Source organism: Triticum dicoccoides, chromosome 5A (genome assembly GCF_002162155.2).
Source record: "Triticum dicoccoides isolate Atlit2015 ecotype Zavitan chromosome 5A, WEW_v2.0, whole genome shotgun sequence".
NCBI lineage: Eukaryota > Viridiplantae > Streptophyta > Magnoliopsida > Poales > Poaceae > Triticum > Triticum dicoccoides.
Window position 1 is genome coordinate 581206522 of NC_041388.1, and position 15837 is coordinate 581222358.

The following is a 15837-nucleotide window of genomic DNA, read 5'->3' on the forward strand; positions in this document are numbered from 1 at the left end:
CCGGTACTTCGGAAAAATGCCTGAACCACTAGGAACCATTCCGATGTCCAAATGCAACCTTCCAATATATGAATCTTTACCTCTCGACCATTTCGAGAGTCCTCGTCATGTCCGTGATCTCATCCGGGACTCCGAAAAAACTTTGGTCATCAAATCACATAACTCATAATACAAATCGTCATCGAACGTTAAGCGTGCGGACCCTATGGGTTCGAGAACTATGTAGACATGACTGATACATCTCCAACGTATCTATAATTTTTGATTGTTCCATGCTATTATATTATCTGTTTTGGATGTTTAATGGGCTTTATTATGCACTTTCATATTATTTTGGGGACTAACCTATTAACCGAAGGCCCAGTGCAAATTGCTGTTTATTTGCCTATTTCAGTGTTTCGTAGAAAAGGAATATCAAACGGAATGAAACCTTCGTGAGGATCGTTTTTGGAACAAACGCAATCCAGGAGACTTGGAGTGGACGTCAAGAAAGAAGCGAGGAGGCCACGAGGCGGGAGGGGGCACCCCAGGGGGGTGGGTGCGCCCCCCCATCCTCGTGGGCCCCTCGCAGCTCCACCGACCTACTTCCTCCTCCTATATATACCCATATACCCTGAAAACATCCAGGAGCACCACGAAACCCTATTTCCACCGCTGCAACCTTCTGTACCTGTGAGATCCCATCTTGGCCTTTTCGGCGCTCCGCCGGAGGGGGAATCGATCACGGAGGGCTTCTACATCAACACCATAGCATTTTCGGTGATGTGTGAGTAGTTTACCACAGACCTTCGGGTCCATAGTTATTAGCTAGATGGCTTCTTCTCTCTCTCTCTTTGGATCTCAATACAAAGTTCTCCTCGATTCTCTTGGAGATCTATTCGATGTAATTCTTTTTGCATTGTGTTTGTCGAGATCCGATGAATTGTGGGTTTATGATCAAGTTTATCTATGAACAATATTTGATTCTTCTCTGAATTCTTATATGCATGATTTAAATATCTTTGCAAGTCTTTTCGAATTATCAGTTTGGTTTGGCCTACTAGATCGATCTTTCTTGCAATGGGAGAAGTGCTTAGCTTTGGGTTCAATCTTGCGGTGTCCTTTCCCAGTGATAGTAGGGGCAGCAAGGCACGTATTGTATTGTTGCCATCGAGGATAAAAAGATGGGGTTTATACCATATTACTTGAGTTTATCCCTTTACATCATGTCATCTTGCCTAATGCGTTACTCTGTTCTTATGAACTTAATACTCTAGATGCATGCTGGATAGCGGTCGATGTGTGGAGTAATAGTAGTAGATGCAGAATCGCTTCGGTCTACTTGTCACGGACGTGATGCCTATATACATGATCATGCCTAGATATTCTCATAACTATGCGCTTTTCTATCAATTGCTCGACAGTAATTTGTTCACCCACCGTAGAATATGCTATCTTGAGAGAAGCCACTAGTGAAACCTATGGCCCCAGGTCTATTCTCCATTATATTATTCTCCCAACAACTAGCCATTTCTATTGCCGTTTATTTTGCAATCTTTACTTTCCAATCTATACAAAAACACCAAAAATATTTATCTCATTATCTTTATCAGATCTCACTTTCGTAAGTGACTGTGAAGGGATTGACAACCCCTTTATCGCGTTGGTTGCGAGGTTCTTGTTTATTTGTGCAGGTACTAGGCGACTTGCGTGTAGTCTCCTACTGGATTGATGCCTTGGTTCTCAAAAACTGAGGGAAATACTTACGCTACTTTGCTGCATCACCCTTTTCTCTTCAAGGGAAAACCAACGCATGCTCAAGAGGTAGCAATGACCGAGACACATCTCCGGTCAATAACCAATAGCGGAACCTGGATGCTCATATTGGCTCCTACATATTCTATGAAGATCCTTATCAGTCAAACCGCAAAACAACATATGTCATTCCCTTTGTCATCGGTATGTTACTTGCCCGAGATTCGATCGTCGGTATCATCATACCTAGTTCAATCTCGTTACCAGCAAGTCTCTTTACTCGTTCCGTACTGCATCATCCCGCAACTAACTCATTATTTACATTGCTTGCAAGGCTTATAGTGATGAGCATTACCGAGAGGGCCCAGAGATACCTCTCCGATACACGGAGTGACAAATCCTAATCTTGATCTATGCCAACTCAACAAACACATTCGGAGACACCTGTAGAGCATCTTTATAATCACCCAGTTACGTTGTGACGTTTGATAGCACACAAAGTGTTCCTCCGGTATTCGGGAGTTGCATAATCTCATAGTGAGAGGAATATGTATAAGTCATGAAGAAAACAATAGCAATAAAACTAAACGATCATAATGCTAATCTAACGGATGGGTCTTGTCCATCACATCATTCTTTAATGATGTGATCTCGTTCATCAAATGACAACACATGTCTATGGTTAGGAAACTTAACCATCTTTGATTAATGAGCTAGTCAAGTAGATGCATACTAGGGACACTCTGTTTGTCTATGTATTCACATATGTACTAAGTTTCTGGTTAATACAATTCTATCATGAATAATAAACATTTATCATGATATAAGGAAATATAAATAACATCTTTATTATTGCCTCTAGGGCATATTTCCTCCAGTTTCTGTTGCCACGGTAATGGTCCAAGTCAAGCTGGATACTGAATTTCGACGGACACTCATCGGAGAAAATTGGAAAGATTGGATACATCTCGTTACAAGGTTAATGACAGTCAACCTTAGTGAGGAAACAAACACATTCTGTTGAAAGTTGCACACTTCCAGTGCTTTTCAGCCAAATTCATGTATATGAACCTCATCGATGATGGTAGACCTTTCCACAATAAATATATTTCAAAACTTAAATTGTTGTTGAAAATTAAAATCTTCATGTGCGTCTGGATCGAAAGGTGATCCTAACCAAAGATAACCTGAAGGAACTGGCAGGGAAGCACAAAATATCGCTTCTTTGGTACCAAGGAGTCGATTCAACATCTATTCCTTTAATATCCGCTTGCCAAACTTTTGTGGCGGTATGTCCATATAGCCTTTAATTTACCTCCACCGACCAGTAGTATGAATATGTTTGGAAACTAGTTAGTAGGGGTTGAGTTGAAGTCTAAGGGATAATTGGTTTGATGCCAAAAATTGGCATGCCAACATTTGGCAAATGCCAAATATTGGCTAGTGCTTGGTTGGCTACCATGTTTACTTGAAAACCTCACAAAAAGTTACCAATTTTTGACAACTTTTGATATTGCCAATTATTGGCTTGCCAAGTATTGGCAATGCCAAATGTTGGCATCAAACCAATTATCCTCTAAATCTGAGTGGGAGTTTATGCTTTACTTTGGCTATTTAAAAGTGTCATAATGATTGTCTTTTTAATAGAATGGAAGTTCGGATTATTTTCATGGTTATCTTTAGAGCTATCAGGTGGATTTATACGTGGTCCTTCCTTCGCCGGGAGGAGGGGGCACCAACGGTCTTTGGATGTAACTAGTAGGAGATGGTTTATTCAACGGATTTGGTCGATGGGGAGCCGAATGATCTTCTCCACTCTTTGAAAGAAAAAAGAAAAACTATCTCTTAAAACATGAACCAGCGCAGTGAATGATTTTGTACCGAGCTTGCTTCACCGGCCCCGACGCAGCACTGCGTTGGACGACCACCGAACGAGTGACTTTGGCGCGGGAAGTCGATGGAGTTGACGAGATGCCGGCCACGAGCGCCGGCTCCATTGCGCGTCGTCTTCTCTCCCCTGTTCGCGCCCGTGATTCTAAACATTTCACAAAGCTACAAAATTACAGTACTCCCGTGTTCCCGCGTCGTGTGTTCATGCATGCATGCGCCCCTCACGGTCTTCGCTTTCTCTCTCACACACACGCACACGCATACATCCAACAGAGTGACAGCGTATTCTCTGATCCCTCCCTCCCTCCCCCCTTCTCTTTGTTCTCTTGTGGGCGCCCTGGAGCTCGGGCATCTCTGCTCAAAACTACGCGGATACCTGCCGATCCCATCCATATCCCCGGCCGTATGTACATTCTCCATGTACGTATCCTCTCCTTCTCTCACATTCACGTTCTCTTGTCCGTTGCGCGCTTCCCACTTCCTGCTTGGTCGCTAGCTTCTTCCCTCCCGCGAGCGAGGTCCACTCCACTAGCTCCAATGGCGGCCGCTTCTTCCAGCTCTGCTCGCGGGCACCACCTTCTTCTCCGCCTCCTCGCGCTTCTCGCCGTCGCTGGCAATGCTGTCGCCGCCGGCAGCGGCGCCGTCGTTGGGAAGAAGAGCGCGGCGCTGTCGCTGCGTGAGTTGGAGTGGGGTGCTGCTGCGAGGAAGATCCAGGGCGGCCGCTACGAGCAACAAAGCAAGGCTCAGATCCTAGGTAAGTAACTTGTTTTCTTCGCTTCTACGTAGTAAGTACGTACGAATTGTACCTTAGATTAGACTTATCTAAAAGTACGGTCGAAGCATTCCTAGGCAATATCATTCTGAGATATAGTGACCACACATTCACAATCCACTATTCCTGAAAAAAAAGTTATGTACATCTACCGGTAATTAAGAATTCGAGGTGTCAATGCCCTTCAGCATAGTTTTTGAATGAAGAACAAAAAAGAGAAGCCACGAAGAGAATGAAAAAGCGTCAAGTGTCAACATGGGCTCAGTCTTACAAAGATGCATGATTGCATGAATATGAATGTATATACATGGCCTATATTCTCTGACAGGTGACTGCCGTACCTGGAATTTTACACTTTGTATTATCCGGTGGCCTTCTCGTGGTTAACTCTCACGTGTACTACTCTGATGACAGTGGAAATCATACCATACATAGAGAATCCAATTCATGATCTAGTTCCAAATTGCATGCATATACTACTGATGTACTACCTACGATACTTGTAGAATCTACAGGTCTCTGATGCCTGATGGGCACTTATTACACAGTTACACTCCGGTTTACACTCTCACTGGTCCATCTCATCTTCTCCAGGAGAGCACAGGAAAGCAGAGGGAGCAAGCAGAGCAACCACCGTGCTAGAGCTGAAGCATCATTCCCCGGCCACCATCTCCAACCAGCCCGCCGGCAGCGAAGGATACCTCAGCCGACTCCTCGCCGCCGATGCTGCTCGTGCTGCCTCGTTGCTGCTCCCCAGGGCAGCGTCCATACAGTCCCGCCAGGCGGCGGCCCAGGTCCCGCTGACATCTGGCATTCGCTTCCAGACACTCAACTACGTCACCACCATCGCGCTCGGCGGCGACTCCTCCGGCGCCGCCGCCAAACTCAACGTCATCGTGGACACCGGCAGCGACCTCACCTGGGTGCAGTGCAAGCCCTGCCGTGCCTGCTACGAGCAGCGGGACCCACTCTTCGACCCAGCTAGCTCCGCCACCTACGCCGCCGTCCCGTGCAACGCCTCCGCCTGCGCGGCCTCGCTGAAGGAGGCCACGGGCGCGCCCGGATTCTGTGCCAGAGGCGGCGGCAGCGGAAGCGAGAGATGCTACTACGCGCTAGGCTACGGCGACGGGTCGTTCAGCCGCGGCGTGCTGGCCACGGACACGGTCGGCCTCGGCGGCGCCAACCTCGACGGCTTCGTCTTTGGCTGCGGGCTCAGCAACCACGGCCTGTTCGGTGGCACAGCGGGGCTCATGGGCCTCGGCCGGACCGAACTGTCGCTGGTCTCCCAGACGGCATCCCGGTTCGGCGGCGTGTTCTCCTACTGTTTGCCGGCGACCACCTCCGGCGACTCCACGGGGTCCCTCTCCTTGGGGAGTGACTCATCCTCCTACCGCAACACGACGCCCGTGGCATACACCCGCATGATCGCAGACCCGGCGCAGCCCCCGTTCTACTTCATGAACGTCACGGGCGCGTCTGTCGGAGGCGCCGCGGTGACCGCGTCGGGGCTCGGCGCCAGCAACGTGCTCATCGACTCGGGCACGGTGATCTCGCGGCTGGCGCCGTCCGTGTACCGCGCCGTGCGCGCCGAGTTCGCGCGCCAGTTCACCGCCGCGGGGTACCCGGCCGCGCCGGGGTTCTCGCTCCTCGACACGTGCTACAACCTCACGGGCCACGACGAGGTGAACGTGCCGCTGCTCACGCTGCGGCTCGAGGGCGGGGCCGACGTGACCGTGGAGGCCGCCGGGATGCTGTTCATGGCCAAGAAGAACGGGTCTCAGGTGTGCCTGGCGATGGCGAGCCTTCCATACGAAGACCAGACGCCTATCATAGGGAACTACCAGCAGAAGAACAAGAGGGTGGTGTATGACACGGTGCGCTCAGGGCTAGGTTTTGCTGACGAGGACTGCAGCTACAATATGTAATAGCAGAAACTGAGAGTAGAATTGTATTCAAGTGTTTGCGAAATGTAACTTAAAACGGAGATTTTTTTTTACAATGTCGCCATGTTTCTCTCTTCTTCAGTAAACATATCTTTAGATGTGGAGTAGTTAGGTTTTCTACGTTCTCGATGTTCTTTGTCAACGTCTAGTGGTCATCATAGTTTTGTGAGAATAAATTTTCTTTCCTTCTTTTGGCGGTGCCATGAGATTTCTGTCCTCGAAGATCCGATTATTTGGATCTGATGAGTCTATGGTGTTGTATCAAGATTTTTTGTTGGTTTGATCATTTGTGGAGATGAAATCTTTCATCGACATCATGGTAAAAATATAGTGATTCGACGGCCTGCACTTCTAAGGATCATCCCCGACCCAAGTACATTCATCGATATGGTTTCCCATCTTTTTGGATGGACGACTCAAGGCGCTTTAAAAAACCTTTATTGGTATTGTTCGTGCTGCTAAAATAGTGACAACATCATTGCTCCAAATCAATTGCAGCCTCTTTACCGAAGTTTTCGAAGTATTTTTTTATCTAGAGACTAGCACGAATGCCCGTGCGTTGCAACGGAAAAAATTGATATTTTGTGCAAGCATAATGCCCATAGGTTTTACACATAGAAACTACATCCGTATAGAAATCTAGTGATATACTTTTCATGACATATAATACATATTTAAATCCTCAAATCGATGAGCTAGAACTACGCGAATGACTTATACACCAAGAAGGAGGTAGTACCTCAAATCCTTCATGTAGAATTTATTAAGACCACAATCTTTCTTTTAGTTATTCCACCGGTTTACCCATAATCCTTTTTTTAATTAGCCACATCCATTAAATATCCTATTTATACTCACGATCCTTCCTTTATTAGCTCATTCGTTTAATTAGCTCGCCCTAAACATGATGACTGCCACTTTGTATATTTAGAGTGAGTTGGGATTAGTAAATAGAAAGGCGCATAGGTCCTGTGTTCAATTCCCATAATGTTGATTTATTTTGACACAATTATTTTTTGTGGTCTCTATGAAAGCCCATAAAAGGCCGATCAACATACAAGTACCTGACCCAGATCACTTAACGTGTGTAAACCAAACGAAAAGGACTAAACCAAACCAAGAATACCTATTCTCTTTAATAGTAGGTATAGAATAGATATAGATATAGATTAATACCGCAAAGAAGGTGTTTTTAAGAGATTTCATTGTAATTCTTAGTCATATGAGTTACTTCTGTATTTAGGTCAAAATTAGTGCAACTGTAACTGTTATGAGTATGAATAAAGTTGCACGTGTTTTTAAAAAAATATCTTTAAATGCTTTTCAAATAACTAACACTTAATTGGACTTTCCTAAAAACAACACCTATTGTGTTTAGTTTTTCTATCAGACCTGTTGTGTTTAGTTAGTTTGTACATTTTTTTACATTGATATGAGGTCACGGGATATTTTCTTTTCCTTTCGAAAACACTAATGCCTGTATGTGTGGCAACATTACAACTCGTCCACATGTCTAGATCACCGTTCAGTTAAATTTGCACGAATTTTGACACACCGAGACAGTTTTCGCGTGCCATGTAGGACAAGCCGGTGTGTGGGCATTTGAGAGGTCGCCCACACGCCCAACAGCATGCGGTTGCCAACTTCTACAACCTTATTTGCCATCCTGGATAACTACATCTGTCATCCCGGATGGCAACTAAATCGTCATCCCGCGGGTACCTAATGTAACTGCGTCAGGACGTGTGGGCATTTTTGCTTCGTGCCACACGCGCATGATGAAGATGAGTAGTATTTGTTGGGCGTGCGGCACGAAGTAGCTACGCCCACACGTGTGGACAATTCTACTATTCACCCACACACAACCCGTGTGGGCTGCTCCTGCTCATGCCACACATGATGTGTGAATGAATGCCTATTATGTCACACAATATCGGCGTCCTTTCCTTTTGAAGTTCCATTTTCATACTACTCTTTTTCTTCATTATTATAAGATGTTTTGGATATTTTAATATACACTACATACGGACTGAAATAAGTGAATAAATACACAAAAACATGTATAAACATGTCTATATACATGTGATTCAAAAAAAGTTAACATCAAGAATCCCATATAGGCCCAAACGCCGGGATGCCGGCCTTCTTGCACCCCGTCACGACGTCCCTGCTCCCCTCCGGGTTGCTCGTCACCACCACCGCCTCCGCGTTCCACCGTCGTGCCGCGCTAACGGCCAGCTCCGCGACGTCCGGACGCCCCATGGTCATCGTGTCGTGCACGATCACGCGCCCTCCAAGCTTCTCATTGCTCACCACCATCGCACTCATCCCCTCGCCGTAGTTGGCATCGATCCCCTTGGCCACCCACACCAGAGACACCTCCGCCCAGCTCGGCTGCATCAGGAACGACAGGAACACGCATATGCCGGAGCCCGTCGCCACCATTGTGACTCTCCGGTACATGCTGATGAGGTAGGGCAGCCCCGCGAAGTGGAGCGGTAAGCACCCAGAGGTGGCTGGGCGGGTCGGAGATGAGGTCGAGCAGTATGACGCCGAGCCTCGAGTGCCCTGCCGCCGCCCTCACAGGCTTAGCCGCCGACGCGTTCGACCCCCCGGCGCTCTGCGGGACAGAAACGTCGGCAGCCGCGGCGGGAAGGGCCATCTCCACGTCGTTGGAGTCGGAAGGACAGGCGACGCCACGGCAGCTAGAGAAGTTGATGGCCATGGCGTCGAGCGGCAAGTGATGTGTTGTCTTCTCTACACGTACGCCTGTACTCTAGCAGCTCGTATACAACAGTTGCATGGGTGTGGTGGGGTGCTAAGATGTGCAGATACGCATACGTATTTATCGGGCATAGGAGTGACGAGGAAGATGATTTGGTGGAGTATAAAATTTGAGGTCCAGTTAATTGAGCTACGTACTCCGAAGCTACTGGGAGCTAAAGTACAAGATACTGGCGATGGGGAATTGGTCAAATTTCTGACCTGCGACTTGGTTGGAAATGTATATACACGGTTTTGCTGTTTTCTCAGGCTGAGAAACAGCTATGTCTCAATCACAAACACGGGGACCGTCCGATTTGCTCGCATCCAAATTGACGCGCGCTGACCATGCTGAGTCGTATGCTGGGTCGTACGCGCGCTGACCATGGGCAGGAAGGCATGGAGTGGCCCTTTTGGCAGCGCAGCTTTTCTTCAGAGCCTTTTATTTCTTATTATTAAACTGTTGGAGTTATACAGTACTAAAATGTAATTTGGTACTCCCATTTGAACTAAAATGACATTTATTTTTGGATCGGAGCCATTATACTCCCTCCGTTCCTAAATATAAGTCTTTTTAATGATTCTATATGGACTACATACGGAGCAAAATGAATGAATCTACACTTTAAAATAGATCTATATACATCCGTGTGTAGTTCATATTGAAATCGCTAAAAAGACTTATATTTAGAAACGGAGGGCATATATTTTTGGCCTCCTACTTTTCTCTTTATAAGTTGTACTGAGAAACTAGTTTTATTCTTTTTTGTTTTTATTAAATTTGCTTCTACCCTACGCTAAGATAAAGAATGCTGGGTTGCCAAGAACAAACCCTGTGATTCAAGGTCTTGCCTAGAATTACCCCTAAGAAAAATGCACCCCGTTAATTGATCCCTCTTTAGAGTAGTATAAGTACATCCTCGACTATAGCACGAGTAGAGTGAGTTCTCATACTAACCTAAGAGCAGATATGTCAAAATATTTCCACGTTCAAGTAGCTAATCAGTAAACGACTTCTCCGTAACAGTTTGAAGATTGGCTCGCAACGCAAGTAGCGGCAAGAAAGGAGAGCAAGACTTCCTTTTCTAAAAGAAGAAAGAACTAGACTTCTATAAGAAGATTTTTATAATCATAGATCGTGGAATATAACTACTTTAGCTGCTCTTGAAACTGAACCATCGTGAATAGAACTAGCATGTGCAATTGTAAGTGTTGTAACCCGATTACAACTCCACGACCCACAAGGCCACAACATGACTGCGATTGTGCCGAAAGAGGAATTTTGAAGGCAAATCACAACTGTTGGTTTTTAAAATTGGATCGCAATTGCAAATCACAACTGTTGGTTTTTAAAATTGGATCGCAATTGCAAGTATTAAAGTCAGGTCGCAACTGTAAGTTATCAAATGGGGGCCGCAACTATAAGTTTTTAGTAGGGGTTGCAGTTGCAAGTTTTCAAGTTGGATCGAAACTGCAATTTTTTAATATCTAAGTATTTAAATGTGATCGCAACTACAAGTATGACGGCACATTTCAGCATCAGCCATAGCTGCTACAACAAAACTACCAAACAGCTGCACCTCATCGTCAACCTAACAACTACAGCTCCTCCTTCCAGAGGGAGCCGTTGCAACTTAGAAGTTGCAGCCCAAACAAACACACCCTAAATTGTCCAACGTGTTACCTTGGCTTCAAGATAGTATAGTATTATGATTACCATCCAACGAAGGGGTGAATAACAAAATGAAAGAAGCAAAAAAAGTCCACAATCTTGGCTTGAACTTGCAAACGACGACATGATAAAAGATAGCTGAAGCAAACTTGACAGAGAGACATCATGCTGGCATGAATCCAGACGGTCTCATTCACAAGCAACCTTGCAAGCCTATCCTTCCAAGGTTCTTGACACAAACAAGCTTGACGCTGCCAATCTGACAAACCTTGAACAAACCCTGCATACAAAATCGTAAATACATCTCGTCTTAGTGGAGGTCCGTGGTGTGGCCATGTGGTTCGTTGGACAATACATCCAAATAAAATTTCAGGGTCGGAAAACTGACCACTACAGACCGCAGCACATTAACTCAAATGCTCTTCATGGGTTTTTGTGACAGGTCCCTGCGGCGCGTCTTCACAAGTGAGGTCTCCAACTCCTGCAGCATAAACAATGTAAGATGAGAAACTGTGTTGAAGTACAACCAAAACAAAAATACTATGTGCGCCTGCTTGCGCCTTTAAAAAGGACCATTTTTAGAACATCTCGAAATTCAGAGCAGGCATGAGAAAAAAAAAAGGTAACCATCGGTCTTCATCCCTCATTATCCGATTAAAACAACACGAATTATTCCGGGCCTCTGATCCATTCAACTGCAAACAGATTCTTCAATGGGGAATTCTAAAAAATGCATAATGTGCACAGCACATTTATCTGTATAATTCAATTTTTTTCTTATTTCCATATGTATTCCAACATTAGAAAGCAAAGATTAGATTGTTTCACTAACAGCAAAGGTTGACAAGCAAATGATGCGTTATGAATAGTCTCACCGCTAACTATTCGATCAAGTTTCCACCCAACATAAGGTGTGCCTGATCCCTATAATTATTTAAAGCATCTTCAATTTTGTAGTTACTGATGCACATTAACCAACCCGTGGCTGGGAGCCCTACCTAATGGTCAAAAGTAAAGCCAATGGTTCACCTGGTCAGCAATGAGATAATATTTATGTGCCTTACTATCTCATTGAACGTCGGCCAGCACAGCACCAAGCTGCCACCGGACCAAACATCAGGGACACAGCGAAGACCATGCCCACGCTCAAGATCCAGGCGGCTCAGGCAGCAACGCCACCGCCCATCTGCTGAGGAGCGCCACCTGGTCCCGCTAGGGCTCAAGGATGGCGTCACTGTGCGGACAAGACCTGCTGCCCCCATCCACCACTCACGCAAAGTCCAGCGATAGGGTTTTGCCACCCGTCTCTCCCGTTGGGAGCAACGCTGGGGCCTTTTTTTCACTATGTATTTCATTTAATAAAATGTTTTCCCCTTGATCTTGAAACATCCTAAATTCATCATCTATCCAAAACCCAGAGAAGATCAGAATTTCTGTCCAGATGCTGCTTGGATATGGAACACTCTGCTAGTAGCACATTTATAAGCCATATAATCACCAGATAGAGCCAACCTCCCTAAATGATTGGAAGATCAAGGCCTCATAGCAGTTGAACACTTACAGAGCAAAAGGCACACAATTTCACATGGCACAGCATTGTAATTCCCTCCAGGTTGACTGTTAATTTAAATACCTAAAGCTTATCTAAAGTATCTCTTATTATGATTCTCAACATTCTAGACTGTTCAACTGGATGAATTGAACAGATAAATCAACTTTCGAAGATCTAATACACATAAGAGTGCTTAGTTAACTACTTCAAAAAAAACGTTCAGAAAGAGCATCAATTCTCTAGCTACCTTTTGGAATAGTTGTCACTAAAGTCCATGGTAAGTTCCTTCACATCTGTTTTCTTCTGACATAAATTTCTTATTCTTTCCAAGCATAACGGCAATTCCCTTATACTGGAATTAAGTACTCACTTCAGATAAAGCATCATTAACGCCAGTATTGCCAAGAGCATAGAGGATTACAAAGTCAACAAATATTTCATATTAAAACGTCAATATCACGACACAAACGCACCAAATAAATATTCATTATGAAGTCCACATACATGCAGTTGCATAGTAACTTTAGTAAAACGGTATTTATTAAATCATAAATATCAACGATGCATTTGCATTTATCATTAATTAGACACACCCGATACCAACTGTCATGGGAAAGAACAACAAAGAGAAGTAATATGTTTGGCTGACCTGAACAGAAATGTTAGGGGACACCGCCTTTGTCCAAATACTTTCCAAATCATAGTACTCTCTTGCTCTTTCTTCAAGCGCGTGGATGATGATACTTCCTAAGGTTAATTGTTCAGAACAAGTGCAAAACATAAGTGATTAACACAGGAGCCACTTCAAAGACAGGTACACCACGATTACAAAATTCTAAAACACAAGAAACTAGACTTCAGACCATCAGATACTGACTTCAACAAACTTAATCAGAAATAAGGTACTACCATTTCAAACCTCAAACTAAAGAAACTAGAGACACCCCATTTCTTTCTTTTTTTCTTTGGCCAGATCTGTGCCTGAGCCTCGAGTATCTTTTCAGTCATACATAGAGAACAGCTCTACAACAGAAGCCAAGCGGCTCAAGACACAACTGACATCGGCATCAAAAAAAGAAAAGAAAGAAGCACAAAAAAGCCAGCTGCTATTCCCCGCAGCAAATATGACTGTCTAGAGCCTACCAATCTCCACAGTCTGCACCTTCCCTTAATTTTGATTGCTAGACCTTGAAACGATGTCCGAAGGTCAGGCACCCTTGATCACAGTAATTCCAGTGTTCCCAGATAGACCACATAGTTACTAAGCCTTTTCACATGTCTGCTTGAAACATGACCCAGAAGGGTGCCCACCAATCATTTAAGATGGAAGCCAATTGTGTTATTAGCTGCTGCTCTCTTATCCAAGACAAAATCTCCCATGAAATTCGTCTCGTGAACATGCACAAGCACAGCAGATGACAGATAAACACTCGCTCTTGGTCGGGAAAGGGACACCCTAATATCCATCACAGGGCTTCGTCACTCTAAAGGATCAGCTATCAAACAGAACAGTTCAAGGAAGCTAGCCAGCTAAAGTACTTGGCCTTTATAGGTGCCGCTAATTCAAGATTAATTCCAGCAAACTTCAATGGTGGAAGCCCGGTATAAAGCCTTGTACAAGGAAGTTACTGAATATTTCCTAGAGCTGGCCCAAAACCATGCAAAAGAAGGATAGTAGCGTGGGAGCCACAAATCATAATGATTAAATCTGGTCTAGACTCTAGAGATAAGCCTCTGCCTTCTGTTTCCTTTTTCTTTAAAGTTTATATAAGATCCTTTAGACAGGATCCTTTGGTATGTTTAGATTTGACAGTTAGGGTTCCTTCAATTGCTAAAATTAAATTTCATCGTGACATTTGTCTATGTCTATCCATTGCTAAAACAAATTTTACAAAGAAAATTGCAGGGATACATATGAAGTTTAGATGTTACCAGAATCAATGACAACCCACTTTCCAGCTTGCTGGCCTTCTACACTCGGCATCAATATTCGATTAGAACCCTTCTGTTTCTGCTTTATCTGATGAAAAAGGACAATTTCAGTATCATATTAGGATAGCCCGTCTGCATGATCACAAACTTCAAATCACATGGCACGGCCACTGAAGCAGGCTTGTAAACTCCACATGGCACAGGAGAATATATCCTAAAATACATTAAACCACATTAATTCTAAAAACCATACAAATAACTGAGAAGGCAGAGAACCCAGAACTAAGCCAGCTCTTTAACAGCCCCCAGTTTGTGATGGAGGGGGGCATTGATAATTAATTTTCTACAGTCCCCTTACACTGTGGCAGCACGGTTCATGCAATTGCCTCAGGGGTTAACTACCCGCTTCAGTCCAATCCGAATCACCCATCATGAAACTGGTGCACACTGGGAACCAAACCATCTTTGCAGTTACATCCATATTAGTCACATTTGCAGACGAGTCCACCAAAACACTAAAAGCAAAATTGGTTAATTCTATGGAAACAAATCATTGGACCCTTAGGGATTCCTAGAGCTAAAATCCGTTAGCTAGCTATATAATACTTCAAGATAATTCATGGAATGCAAAACAATCATGTTGCGTCCACGCGATTTCCAGTCACAACATCACCAAAGTAGCAAACATTGGCCCAAATCATACATTTACAACAACAGAGAGGAGGGGGGCTTGCCTTGTAAAGTATGGCCTGAGCGATGTTGCGGACGTGCCAGTCGGAGCGGCCAGTGGCGACGACCATGTAGTCCGCACAAGCGCCGCCGTGGAGCCCGCCCTCGCCGACGGGGAACACACGCACGTCCCCCGCCCGGACGTCGTGCAGCACCTTCTCCACCTCCGAGAGCTCGATAAGCTCCGCCGGCCGGGCCGACGAGGCGCCGGCGGAGGAGAGGAGGCGCGGGAGAAGGTGCGGCGGCGGGCGCCATCGGCCGAGGGCTCGGGATCGAACAGCGGAGAACATCGGTGCGGAGGAAAGGGGGTTTCTCTTCGCCCAGAGCTTTTACGATTTCCACCCCGAGGTCGAGGAGCGACCAAAAAAAGAGCTCTGCTTAGACCTAGGTTTTTTTTTTTCTCTCTCCTGCAGTACAGTAAATCGGTTTATACGATGACGTGGCCTTATTTTCTTTGATCTCTCATTGTTTTGTCATCCAACGTGGCCCTCTATCTGTCCACAGGCCTGTTCAGACATCATTTTTTCCGCAAACCAGGGGAGGGGGGCTTTGCATGCGCCCAAACCACTATCACGCACGCATCCATGCCCTTTTCCGCCCGAAACTGTCCGCATTCATGCTGCTCTAGAGCGGCAGCTACGCATTGATGTCGGCCCTGAGCGGACGTGACCTTTCACTGGTGCCAACATTGAAGCAACTCGCCCGCCTAGGACGCCGTCCGCGCCGTGTCCCCGGTTTCCGCGTCTGGGATGGTGCAGAAGACGTGTTGTGTGAGCGCAAGGCGATCACCCAGAGATAGTGCACACTTGTGCCATGTGGATAGCTTCTTCTCAAGATTGTCGACGAGAGG

At 45.4% G+C, this 15837-nt stretch overlaps 2 protein-coding genes across 2 annotated transcripts; one reads left to right on the forward strand and one right to left on the reverse strand.

The window, feature by feature from the left end:
* Positions 1–3961: 3961 nt before the first annotated feature.
* Positions 3962–6528, forward strand: LOC119303042 (aspartyl protease family protein At5g10770-like). Its single transcript, XM_037580120.1, has 2 exons — positions 3962–4378; positions 4991–6528. Exons 1-2 carry the CDS (start codon positions 4030–4032, stop codon positions 6319–6321), a joined length of 1680 nt encoding a protein of 559 aa, XP_037436017.1. The 5' UTR covers positions 3962–4029; the 3' UTR covers positions 6322–6528.
* Positions 6529–10757: 4229 nt separating this feature from the next.
* Positions 10758–15348, reverse strand: LOC119303043 (protein Iojap-related, mitochondrial-like). The gene is made up of 5 exons (XM_037580121.1): positions 14993–15348; positions 14259–14346; positions 12976–13073; positions 11163–11255; positions 10758–11054 (listed from the first exon to the last, which is right to left on the reverse strand). The coding sequence occupies exons 1-4, from the start codon at positions 15275–15277 to the stop codon at positions 11187–11189; spliced, it is 540 nt and encodes a 179-aa protein (XP_037436018.1). The 5' UTR covers positions 15278–15348; the 3' UTR covers positions 10758–11054; positions 11163–11186.
* Between the last annotated feature and the right edge of the window lie 489 nt (positions 15349–15837).

Excerpts from the sequence above, each read along its gene's own strand:
- LOC119303042 (XM_037580120.1), top strand. The coding sequence starts at position 4,030 with ATGTACATTCTCCATGTACGTATCCTCTCCTTCTCTCACATTCACGTT. Across the intron at positions 4,379-4,990 it reads AAGCAAGGCTCAGATCCTAG|GAGAGCACAGGAAAGCAGAG; the intron begins GTAAGTAACTTG and ends CATCTTCTCCAG.
- LOC119303043 (XM_037580121.1), bottom strand. The coding sequence starts at position 15,277 with ATGTTCTCCGCTGTTCGATCCCGAGCCCTCGGCCGATGGCGCCCGCCG. Across the intron at positions 14,347-14,992 it reads CTCAGGCCATACTTTACAAG|ATAAAGCAGAAACAGAAGGG; the intron begins GCAAGCCCCCCT and ends CTTTTTCATCAG. Across the intron at positions 13,074-14,258 it reads GTGGGTTGTCATTGATTCTG|GAAGTATCATCATCCACGCG; the intron begins GTAACATCTAAA and ends AATTAACCTTAG.